General features: G+C 44.6%; 1 protein-coding gene across 1 annotated transcript in view; it reads right to left on the bottom strand.

Moving 5' to 3' along the window:
- Positions 1-12916, bottom strand: part of LOC106811795 (protein unc-13 homolog B-like) — a 44062-nt gene that overhangs the window by 9700 nt on the left and 21446 nt on the right. The window contains 20 exon segments of the mRNA XM_014815516.1: positions 802-928; positions 1157-1318; positions 1810-1898; positions 2237-2314; positions 2766-2843; positions 3186-3329; positions 3507-3603; positions 3847-3973; positions 4299-4384; positions 4817-4953; positions 5521-5679; positions 6184-6273; positions 6427-6495; positions 7081-7231; positions 7705-7742; positions 7745-7871; positions 8317-8431; positions 8934-9061; positions 9651-9692; positions 12685-12826. Coding sequence (XP_014671002.1) covers positions 802-928; positions 1157-1318; positions 1810-1898; positions 2237-2314; positions 2766-2843; positions 3186-3329; positions 3507-3603; positions 3847-3973; positions 4299-4384; positions 4817-4953; positions 5521-5679; positions 6184-6273; positions 6427-6495; positions 7081-7231; positions 7705-7742; positions 7745-7871; positions 8317-8431; positions 8934-9061; positions 9651-9692; positions 12685-12826 — 2186 coding nt within the window.

Here is a 12916-nt window from a genome sequence, read left to right as displayed (position 1 = left end):
GACGAGAGAGAGATAGAGAGAGAGAGAGAGAGAGAGAGAGAGGAAGGGAGGAAAAATAAAAAAATAGACGAGAAGAGAAGAGTTAAAGTGCGGAAAATGAGTACACCACATCGGAGGAAAAAGCAGAGGCGGCGTAAAGATGGAAGATGACAGTCATGAAAAACCAACATAACAGATTAGCCATCACCATTACGCGAACTTCTAAGCGGTGTAAGAAAAACCACTGGTTAGTAGCAGAGATTGACGCCTTACATGAAACCATTAATCACAGTCGTGCATTAAGAGGTTTTATAACATGGGAAGAGTAGAGATGTTAGTAGAGAACCCGCTACCAGAAGAAACCTAGCTCACTGATGCAAGCGCTTGTCTTACATCGGACATATTCACAGGTTACGAATTAACTACCCCGTACATGGTTAATAGTACAATAATTTATATAAGTATATTATATATCAGTATATAATTAGTATATAATTATATATAAGTATATATATATATATATATTTAGTTATAATTTATTACATATAATATATTAACGAGGTACAACAGGGGACCGTATCCAGAAACATCAGTGCAGTAGCTATGACATCACGAGTCCAGGACGTCATAACCTTTGCACACGAGTGTACTTAACGCATCACAAAACCCTTCACACTCTACACTCTTCGACTATTTTTGGCGCTTCCAACGACTACGGACCCCATCAATGGTCAGTCAATTAAATTATCAGACTATAATATCGTAACTATCGTAGCGAGTAGTTGTATGTGTCGATGCGACGCGCGTGGGATCTGTACTTACGCTGCCGGGGTCGGTTAGTGGCGGTAACACCACCGACTTCTCCAGCGAATGGATCACAATCCTCCACAGCTCCTTCAGCAGCCGCTTCAGCACCGTCTTCTCGCACATTTGAGCATAGAGGGAAAGACTGCAAAAGGGAAGCGCAAGAGGAGAAGAATGTTAGAGTCTAATAAAAATATCCGACTCGAAAAAAAAATTTGCCAGCGAGCGTGCGCGAGAGAAATCGGAGAGTCAAAAAACAACAACTTCGGACACGAACAAGACTGACGGCAAGGAAGTAAAGCTATTGAGAAATCGGCGAGAAGAGAACATAAATGAGAGAAGTTGCGCGCGGTCGTTGCCAGATGGCGCTTACTTTCCATCGAGCAGGTCCATGAGCGGCCGAAGCACCATGTCCGCCTCGTGCGAGACGTTCTGCCGGTCGCTGGGCTTGCTCAGTGCCACGTTGCCGCCTCCCTTCACCTTGGCGAGCAGCGCCCCCAGCTCCTGCACACTGCCCTGAATCTTCTGCTCAATACTGAGAGATAGGGGGAAAGAGTGTGAGAGAGATGATAAACATACGTGCCGTTAGACGGAAAGTAAGAGAACGGGGAGTGTGTAGTGACTGAAGGTGGGGATATGAGAGAGAAAGCGGAAAATGGGAAGGGGAAAGAGAGGGGAAAGGGATGGAGGAGAAAGGGGGAAGGAGAAGAAAAGTGGAGAGATGGGAAAGGGGGAGGGAGGGGTCCGTTCCCAGTTTCTAAGGTAAATAAGATATCGATTTCCCAGGTTCCCGGTTGATTAAAATCGCAAATACTGGTTTATCTTCGTCCCCAGTGACTTCTATTCCCGAATCACAAAATATTTATCTTGGTTTTCTTGGTATTTATAGGTTCCCGGATAATTGAAATGGTCCAATCACACTTACCGAAATAACAGTAGGCCTACCCCACAAAACAGTAACTGTTAACTGAGGCACGGCAATGACAAAAGTTAAGTGGCGAGAGATGGCGACAACTGTCAACATACCTGTTGGCAAACATTGACGCTAATTCGTCGAGAACGCCGCTCAGTTTCGACTGCAGCTCCTTCAAGATGTTGGCAGCTTCTGGATCCAGCTGCGATTCCACAGAAGAAGAATTAATGCTCAACACACCCGTCAGGTCGCGTACATTCAATATATAGACGTTGGCTATAGAAGACGTTTTATATACCAACATTAAGCGTCACCCATTCCATATTTCTATACTAAGAAAAACCCAAAAAGTGTCATTTATAAAGACGTGTTCGTTCTGTAGAAGTGGCACCACTGTGCACCTGCCACTCGGGGAGACACTATGCATAAGTGTCCTCCATAGACAGGTGCACGTTCTATAGAGGTAACCGCTGACATGTGACCGTGACCTTCTATACCAAACATTGATATAGAATGCTTAACATAGGCGCTGCGACTTACATCATTTCCTCCCATAGATTCGAAGACCTTTTCAAGCTGTACTCGTAGTTGCTGTATGTTATTCATGAGGATACAAGCCTGCAACACAGCAGCATCGCAGTTACCGTGGTTACCATTAGGGACGGTTATTTGAACAAAAATAATTCAAAATTCTGAAAGACCTTTGAGGTACATTAATTTTTGATTTGAGAAACGAAATGTTTTATCCCATAATTATTTATGACATTACATTACTTTATTATACTTATTATTTATTCATTAATTATTTTGATCATATTGCACATTTATTCACTCCTATTTATTACTAACATTTATTATATATTTCCATAGTTACAGTAACCACATATTTCCTTTCCAAACGAGTAGGAATATTGTATAAACCGACAGGGAATTCGTTGTTGTAATTTAAATCTAGACTGAATGCCATACCCAATGATTACGTCGATGATAGATCCACGTATGATTTGATGTTAACATAATAAGACAAGGAATACACTCAAGATGAAAAGACATGATGGGATATACTTACTGTTTTCTCTCTAACGGTCAGCCGGGGGAAGTCCCTCCTAACCAAGTCTGCATAGGCCAACAGTACCTTGTTTATTGTCTGCAATGCAACAAATAAAAAATGTTGTGTTCTAGCTGCAATTTGCCATTTTGGTTTTCAGTAACAGCAGTAAACTTTCCTTCACCTCCCCCGTCCCTCCGTTGTCCCCCCCCCCCATTGTCCCTCCATCCCTCCCCCTCGTCGCCCCCGATCGTCCCTCCATCCCTCCCCCTCGTCGCCCCCGATCGTCCCTCCATCCCTCCCCCTCGTCGTCCCCCTCATCACTTCCCTTTGTCTTCCCCACGTCGACCCTTCATCGTTCCCTCGTCGCCCCTCTCATCCCTTCTCTTCATCTCCCCCTGTCATCCATCCCCCACCCCGTCGTCGCCTCCGGCCGCCTACCTTCGCGAAGCGTCGCATGTAGCAGTTGAGGATGTTTGGATCGGGGCACTCGAGTTTCTTGATGACGTCGAAGCACTGGTTGAGCTGCGTGAACACGTCGACAACGGAGGCTGAGAAGAGCGAGTGTTCGGCCGTCTGCTGGAACTATGTGAGAGAAACAAACAACAACAACAACACAGGTGAGAAAAGCATACATAGCTCACGCACGACGGAAGATCACAAAAGGATACAACATGGAAGACCATAACTGATGAGATATATTCAAAACTCACCCGGTCTTTTTTTTATCTCCGTCACGGACACTATACACTCAACACTTACCCCGTCTTTCTTATCTCTGTCATAGGCACTGTGAAGGTACTCGAGTGAGACATCGTCGTTCTCTCCCAACCACTGCAGTACGAACGGCTCGAACCACCTACAGCAAGGAACAACGTGCCATAATGAGAGACGTGGTTCCATGCGTCGTTCACGCCGAACATCCGCTAACCAGAACTCATGCATAATCAACGCGCACATCAACAATGTTTTACTAATGCTGCTGAGCTTACCTCATCAAAATTACCAAGAAAAAAATAAAAATAAAAATGATTAACAATGATAATAATAGTAATTATGATGAAGACGATTGGGCGTGTGGGTTATGGACTGGCACACTTACGCGGGATACTCGGGGATGGTTCCCTTGTACGGAGGCACATCAGTAACATACTTATTGTACAGCCACTTTACTTTAAACAGCAAATTCATGTAGTCTATACTCTTGCACAGTTTATGCTGCTCGTGCTCTGAAAGTAAACGTAGATAGATATACATGATGAGATGGATGGATTAGTTGAGGCTTCACATCAGATACGCCTACAGCTACTTTCAGTAAGAAATATCCATTATTCACAAGCCTAAACAAGCTATGGATACTCACACGTACGCACGCACGCAAGCACAAGCACGCACGCACGCAAGCACACTCACGCACGCACGCACACACACAGACGTGCTCACGCACGCATGCACACACACAAGTTAGCAGGTATGCAATGTATCTACATCTCTGGGGGATGGGGGCAACTGTTCCCCTTGCCCTCCGCTAATTACATTGCTCTTAAGCCTCACCTTCCAATGCATATTTCATATCCACAGAAAACAAGGTCCACATCTGTTCTGCACTGACTTGTCCCACATGCAATTCCTGAGGAAATCTGCAATAAGTCGAAATTAAATATATATTATTAGCAAAATCTGTCTAAACCGATTCAAAACCCAGCAACTGTCACACATACAAAAAGTCTGTAAAAGTTGAGTTAGATGCGCCACGAGATTACATAGACAGATGAATGTTAATCACTCATAGACAGAGCATGATATATGTTGAAGCAAGACTCTGGGCACAGATCCAGGCCAAGGGCCATGGGTATGGTCGTGGTTAGGATTATTGGGTAATGGTGAAATTAGGTTTAGTGCTACAATTTAAAAAATGACTTAGAAGAAGAGATCAATTAAAGATTAGCAACAAGATTACGTTTAGGTGACCAGCTATGTTTACACCTGGTATACTAAATCAAGATGATATCTGTCCATGCATCACACAGCATCCACATCACAGCACAGGTGAGCGAGCATGGGAGACTTACTGATTGAGAACAGGTGTGTAGCTATTCTTGTCCTCTTCTATAACTGATATGATGAGTGAGATGAGTTTTGGCCAGAAGTCAAGGCTCTTGATGCTCGGTCCACCGTCCTGCGTCTCCTGCCCTTGATTTGCCTCTTTCTGCAGAGTCAACCATAAAGGCATTTTTGTAAAAAATAACAATAACACTAACAACAACAACAGCAGCAATGACAACGGTAATGACAATGAGAACAACAGCAGCAACAACAGCAGCAACAACATCAACAACAGTGACAAAAAAAAGATATTAAAAACGAAGAAAATGTCACACAATAACAACGTCGTCGACGCTGACGTCACACACACACTCACGCGCACGCACGCACGTACGCACGTACGCACACACGCGCACACACACACGCACGCACACGCATCCAAGCGCACACGCGCACGCGCCACACACGCAGACACACACATGGCGCGCACACGACACACACACACACAGCATCACGCACGCACGACGCACGGCACACAACGCACACACACGACACACACAACACACACAGGGCACACTACTCACACCTTCAGCACACACAACACAACAACACACACAAACACACACAAACACACACACACACACACACACACACACACACACACACACACACACACGCACACGCACACGCAAGCACACACACACGCTCACACACACACACTGGTTTCTACCTGCTGCTGGTGCTGCTGGTCGGTCATCTCTGTCTGGAACTCTCGCTGGTAGAGCTCGTCACAGTTCTCGTAGAGGAACTGGTACGTTGACTTCATGCAGGCCTTCACGCAATCCTTCACCACCTGACTAGCGCGCGGCGGACTCGACAACTCTTGTACCTACACAACAGCGGGAGGAGGACACACAGCATGTACTGCACTGTAGCAGTAGGCCTACTTGTTGTGGCACACACAGCGCGCACACAGACACTGTCACGGCAGCGCGCGCGAGAAAAAGATGGCCAGGGGTGTTACAGAATCTATAGATGCTTCGTTCTACATTTGCAGAATACTCTGGGGACACCTGTCTAGAAAGGACTTTTGAGTGATTTGCGTCGCGATGGTTGCTGGCTCTTGAGTGGCCCCTATGTGTGACACACGTTTGACTGCAGTATGTGTGTGTACACACACACGTATGCTGTGCACGCATATAATATACCTACCTATTGCCGACTTTTTATAGCCGCAATATTTAATGAAACATTGAATTGATTGAATAAAATTAAAAAATGTAATGAAACACCAGTAATAACGCAAGATAATGGCATTATTGATTTCGTATCCCTTCAGAATCTCGCAACTGCACTGCAGCTCGCTCTCCCTCCCTTCCTTCCCCTGTCTCACCTTCATCCTGAAGAACGTGATGCTAGTGAGGAGGTCAACAGTTGACTTCAAGTCCTGCAGTTTCTCAGGGTTGGAAGCCGGAAAATTATTCTGCAAAACAGCGATCATACCCCGTTGACATATTAATCATATTAATAATTATAAGATGACTGATTAACGAGATGACCGATTAATGAGATCATTAATTACCGAGACTAATTAATTAACGAGATGACTAATTACGGGTATGCTAATTGCTCTCACCCTGTACATGGAGAGATCTATCCTCACTGAGTTGTGCACCTGGTCGAGTAGCTTCACAAATTTCTCTTTCTGCAAAAAAAGAAAAAGTCGGAAATTAAATCGATGGCGTAGGAAGTGTGGCGGTAAAATAAAATGAAAATAATTAAATACGTGCGAGGCACTCGTGTCAGCATTTCCTCCGACGTAACCTTCTAACTAGATAAGGAAACCATGCTGCAAGTGTTATGCGTTGCCATAAGACGTATAAGTGGTGGGATGGTTATACGAAGCAAAACAATTCTCAATAGGCCCTAGCATCTTATAGTAGGCCTATATATTCAGACCGTTAATTTTATAGCTCAATGGCATCAAATTATAACCTATTCGAACACACACAGGATAGCAGCAGTGGATCCACGCCCCGTAGCGACGGCGCAGGCCTTTGCTACACACATGGGGTAGCAGTGACCGTGGATCTGTACGTGCCTCGTACAGACATTCCAGGCCTCTGTTTTTCTCACATCCTTCCTTACATGAATCTGTCAATCTCACACATTCCTTATCATAACTAATAACATATACATATAGGCTAATAGGCTAATAACATAAAATATATAAATATAAATATATATAAATTAATTAGCTATATAAATTATATAATATAATAATAATTACGCCAAAGTTGGAGGCTGCGAATCGGTCGCTGGCAGAGATGGCTGTGTTGCTGGTCGTGTGTGCATAGTAGGCGTTGATGTTGGCTAACAGTGTGCTCATGACGGCTGGAACTCCCGCACACATGTACTTAGATGACAGGCACGAGAAATGGCTGCAGAGCGACAGAGAAAGAGAGAGAGAGAGAGAGAGAGAGAGAGAGAGAAGAGAGAGAGAGAGAGAGAGAGAGAGAGAGAGAGAGAGAGAGAGAGAGAGAGAGAGAGAGAGAGACGAGAGAGATTGTAATAATACACACGCATTTCGTTCGTTAGTAGAGCGTGTGGCGGTATTCATTGCCGACCACGCTAAGAATTACATGCATAATTTTGCCGGGATATATGTTTCATATATATATATTACAGTTGATGAGGCATGCATCGTTATAATGAGCCTTAGGACACGACTGAGCTTCGTCGACTGAGCACTGTAACCAGTATCTACAATGGCGTTGGTGGGAGAAACTGACCCCCTTCTCGCCCACCCGCTACCTACGGGGCACCAACACACGGACACATCGACATAGGTTTATGTTCTCAGCACACAACCGCACCGTCACCCCTCCCCGCGTGCGTGCGTGCGGCCGTACGCTCAATCGCCTGGTATATGGACTCTATTCCCGTAGCGCATCGCCAAACTCGTCGACGATCTCCTGTGAGCGGTGTCTCGAAAGTAGAGTCTTCACGCGTCGCTCTCCCTTCACCATCGGCCAGCTTGACGGCCCCGCCCGCTTCTCACAGAGGTAGTGGAAAACAGGTCTGCTTAAGCGTAACGCAGCGTGAGAACGGTTACGCAGTGGACGTAACGGTGTAGGTAGTACGTAGCTACGAGCTGGTACTAGGTAGGTAGCATAACGTGAGCGGTGCAAGTATGCGTGACCTAACGATCGTAGCCGTACTGTAAGCGTGAGGTACCGGTGAGTTACAGAGTAACGTTAATAAACTAAGCTCTCGTAGGCACGTGTATTAATTGCAATAACCACCTGCATAAACGTGTGTTTATTGCACCAACCACGGTGCAAGCACGTGTATTAAATGCACAGACCACCTGCAGGAACGAGTATTAATTGCACCAACCAAGTCCAGGCACATGTATTAATTCCACAAACCTCCGTAGGCACATGTATTAATTGTACAAACCTCGTGTAGGCACGTGTATTAATTGTACAAACCTCGTGTAGGCACGTGTTTAATTGTACAAACCTCGTGTAGGCACGTGTATTGCACGTGGTACGGAGCCACTTTCTCCTCTCCTTTGATTTCCACACTGATGTGTAATCGTATAGCACCAGACACCGCAGACTTGTCTGTTCGCTTTTCTGAAATGCGAGTTAGAATGATGGTCCACTAAAAAGTCAGCTGTGTGGAAGATTTACCGTTGTATTATCCATAGCATGCGAAAATTTCATTAGAAAAATGATGATTACGGACAGCAAATGCAAAATGAGTGAAGAAGATAAATAGCCTAACACAATAAGGAGATACACAGACAGACAAACAGACACCTATCTTTAGAGTTGAGAGAGAGAGAGAGAAGAGAGAGAAGAGAAAGAGAGAGAGAGAGAGAGAGAGAGAGAGAGAGAGAGAGAGAGAGAGAGAGAGAGAGAGAGAGAGAGAGAGAGAGGAGAGAAAGAGAGAGAGAAAGAGAGAGAGAGAGAGAGAGAGAGAGAGAGAGAGAGAGAGAGAGAGAGAGAGAGAGAGAGAGAGGAGAGAGGAGAGAGAGAGAGAGAGAGAGAGAGAGAGAGAGAGAGAGAGAGAGAGAGAGAGAGAGAGAAAGAGAGAGAGCGAGAGAGAACGAGTGTACAGACGTGTGTAACTCACCTAGGTTATACCAGACGTCCATCTCACCACTGAGCGTGCGAACCTCAATGACCGCCTGACCCAGGAAGTCATCCGACTCCCGGTTAAACTTTGACATCAGCCGAGACTTAAAGTCGTCGTCTTCGTCCCTGAAGACGGTCGGACACCGGTTAGTGTGGAGTCAACGTTGACAACAATGACAACACCAACAATAACAACAACAACAACAACAACAACAACAACACAAATTATGATATAAAATTCATGAACGAATGAAATGAAATGAACAATTTCATGAAGGTTCACTTGATTATAGATGCAGTTGATGCTGTTATATATATATATATATATATATATATATATATATATATATAATATTGAATAATAAATTATTTAGATTATAGATTATAGATTTATTTTTATTGTTACAGGTGATAATATATGTAAGATTAAGTTGATAATATTAGATGTAAGATGAGGTAAGTATTGCCAAAAACATACTACATACTAGTATACTATACTATCAAGGGTGAAGAAAATTGATAAAATTATAACGAAAACAATATCTTTTTATTCGCTCATGGTAGCATAGTAGACATGGTCACCATAACGTTAGGCGACCGGGTGATATAACTTATAAGGTGAGGTTTAGGAGAGATACGAAGGTAACGTGATAACAGAGTCAATGTTTGGTCGACGGATGCAAGGGGTAAGAACGCATCGAAACAGCAGTCTTACCAAACTCGGACTTTGATCCGGTCTGAAGCATTGTGGCACTCACTGAAAAATGCAAACGGCGCAGACGTGAATCTCTTACCCTCGTTATGAAGTGTTCGCAGGGAACAATAACAACATGTCGGTGTTTGCTTTCACCGCCACGTTAGCTATATGGCCCAGTCACACATACGCGACGCACGGCCCGCGCATTGAAAATTAATCAAAAAATGGAAAATAAGATCAGTGCGTCATTGTGCGCCCAACTTTTGTCAGGATTTGGGAGAAGCTAGCGAGTTGACAACGAATGCACAGCGTGTTGCTAGCGCGCTGCGCGTATACAGGGCGCATACAAAGCGTATACAGGGCGCACATGTTAAAAAAATCCAACGAATGCATAGCGTGTTGCTAGCGCACGGAACGAATGGTCCGCGCATGCACCGCGCATGCACCGCGCATTCAACGCACAGCCAGCGAACGGTCAGGTCAGCGAACGAACAGGTCAGGGATATGGTGTTGTGAAGCACCCTCCACCCATAGGACATTGAGTGATACTTGATGCCAGAGGCAAGATGCCGCAGAGTGAGGGCAAGCTTCAGGCCAGGGTCGAGGGCCTCTCTGTAGGTTGTATTCTGCTTGGTGATCCTCGGACCCATTCTGGTTAGCAGCTCGTCGCACATCTCGGGGGGCATCCGCATGAAGTTCTTGAAGGCTGCCTGGTCTTCGTTACGGAGTTCAACAAGTAGCTGGTCATACAGGCCAAACTGTCGTCGCCTACCGATCCACGGTCGGACCCAGAACCTCCGTTGACCGCTTCTCTTTCTCCTTCTCCTGATGACATGGACTTGGTGAAGTGCCAGTTCCATGAGGTTCTGCTGATGTTGGAGAACCGCGATTTCGTATTGTAGTCGCAGCCTGTCGGGATCCTCCATCTGCTGAGGTGGTTCTTCTAGACACGATCAGCAGGAACCTCTGTCATCACCCACGAGGGTCGGAGGAGAAGTGATGATGAGGAGGTGTGGGCGGGATCCGTTTATATACCCCATGGCTACACGCTGCGTATACACGCTAGCAACACGCTAGAAGAACGCTGGGCGCGCTACAGACTCGTTCAGCACTCGTTCAGCACGCCCATAGTCGCTGCATGTTCGCTGGACATGCGTTAGAAGCACGCTAGATGTGCGCTAGGTGTTCGCTACACCTCAGCAGACGAACATACAACGAATACCCAGCGTGTGCTCCGCGTGTGTCTGGCGTTGGTCCAGCGCGCTCTGCGCGTGTCTGGCATCCTTCTAGCGTGTACATTCATGCGTCGAGCTCCGCGCACATTTTTGTGCATGCACAAAAATCCCGACGCACACAGCGAATGACAACGAATGCATAGCGTTGGTCCAGCGCGCTCGACGAACGAGTAACGAATTTTTTTTATTATTATTAAATCTTAATTGCATGAATTCAGATACAAATACATGTACTGACGACAGTTTTTTTCATGGAGAAAAAATCTGATAAAAGCAATGTTTAGTAGTTAAAATAATAAAATTTCTGACAGATACAGTACAATTACAATGCTATACAACACGAAGGAAAAATATATACAACAAAAAACAAAAAAAACTTCAGCATATTCTGTACTAGTAAAGTGATTAAGACAACATGAAGAAAAAATAGATACAAGAAATAAATGAAGAAAAAAAACTTCAGCAGTCTATACAAGTATAGTGATTAAGGTACACTTTAACATCATTTTGGCACTCATACGTACACCATTATATACATATATTACACAAACATACGCACACATACACACACTTATATTTATATAAATATGGACATACTGATAAATGCAATAGTGTTGAGCAGTTAAAGTGATAGATTTTCTGAGTAATACAGTACAAAACAGTGCATACAACATGAAAAAAAATAGAAACCAGATAAAAAAACTTCAGCAAAGTCTGTACAAGTAAAGTAATTAAGGTACACTTGAACATCTTTTGACACTCATACGTATACCATTACATACATATCACATACATTACATATTCCATACACATACGCGCGCACACACACACACTTAAATAAATATAAACACACTGATGAATGGAATAGTGTTGAGTATAGTTTAAAATGATAAATTTTGCTGAATGCTGACGCACACCCAGCGAAAGACAACGCACTGGCAAAAATTGCTAAATTTTCAGTGCGCGGGCCGTGCGTCGTGTATGTGTGACTGGGCCGTGAGCTAGGCAGGGTGGCTACACGGTGTACTAGTGTGTCCCTAACGACCACATACACATAGGATGTGACCCGCATTCGTTTGCGCTGCACTCGCTAACGTTAAACCACAAATGCAGACAATAATTACGCCTTTATAAAGACAGACAAATAGTCGCGTGCGGTGATGCCATAAACGAAAGAATATAAATAAGCAAACAAATTCATGGGAACATGTGCGCGCGATGCATTTATCTCGTTATATCGAGCGCGAGATGCGTATGCTTGACTACGCTATTCATACACGCTGTCCCGTGGAACCCATTACATTATACACATCAATAACATCACTATGTGCGTGTGTATATATATATAGATGCCCTATTCGCTATGACCCGAAAGCCAGACACGTAACTACTGCATTCTTCAAAGAGCCAGACGCGTAACTACTGCATTCTTCGATGAAAGCCAGGGATTTGCTCGCTCATGCTCTTCTTGTTATTTTGTATGTACCGCCGTTAAAAGATAATAAATAAATAAATGAACAAATAAATAAATAATGAAATCTCTGAAAGCTCAAGCATGCGTATTTAAATATCATCGGTTCCTAAAGTTAATTTAGTTTACACAATATGTGCGTAGGTGCATGCACGCGTGTATGGGCGTGTGCGGATGTGTACGTATTAGTACCATTGTACGTGCGCTCGTGGCCAAGAGTGTGTATTTTTACGTGTGTGTGCCCGTATGGGTGTATTTTTACGTGCGTGTGTGCCCGTATGAGTGTATTTTTACGTGCGTGTGTGCCCGTATGTGTGTATTTGTACGTGCGTGTGTGTGTACTCACAAGTAAAATTTCTCGTTCCAGACGGGGTTCAGGTCCTGTAGCACGGTCTTCGTGCGTTTTTTCGTCTTGCCGACCTGCACGGTCACGTAGGGGTCGCTCGTTCCGCTCTTGTCCTTCGCGATCAACCCTTGCGCGCAGATCACTGCAAACGCAGACGAATCAACGGTGAACAACAAGGAGGACAACCTTCACCAGAGAACAAAAAAGGTCAACAGGCAGGCAAAAATGTCAA

This window comes from Priapulus caudatus, unplaced genomic scaffold (assembly GCF_000485595.1).
Source record: "Priapulus caudatus unplaced genomic scaffold, Priapulus_caudatus-5.0.1 Scaffold575, whole genome shotgun sequence".
NCBI classification, from domain to species: Eukaryota; Metazoa; Priapulida; class Priapulimorpha; order Priapulimorphida; family Priapulidae; genus Priapulus; species Priapulus caudatus.
The sequence above is the reverse complement of the archived record's forward strand: the minus strand, read 5'-3'. Positions and strand labels throughout refer to the sequence as shown.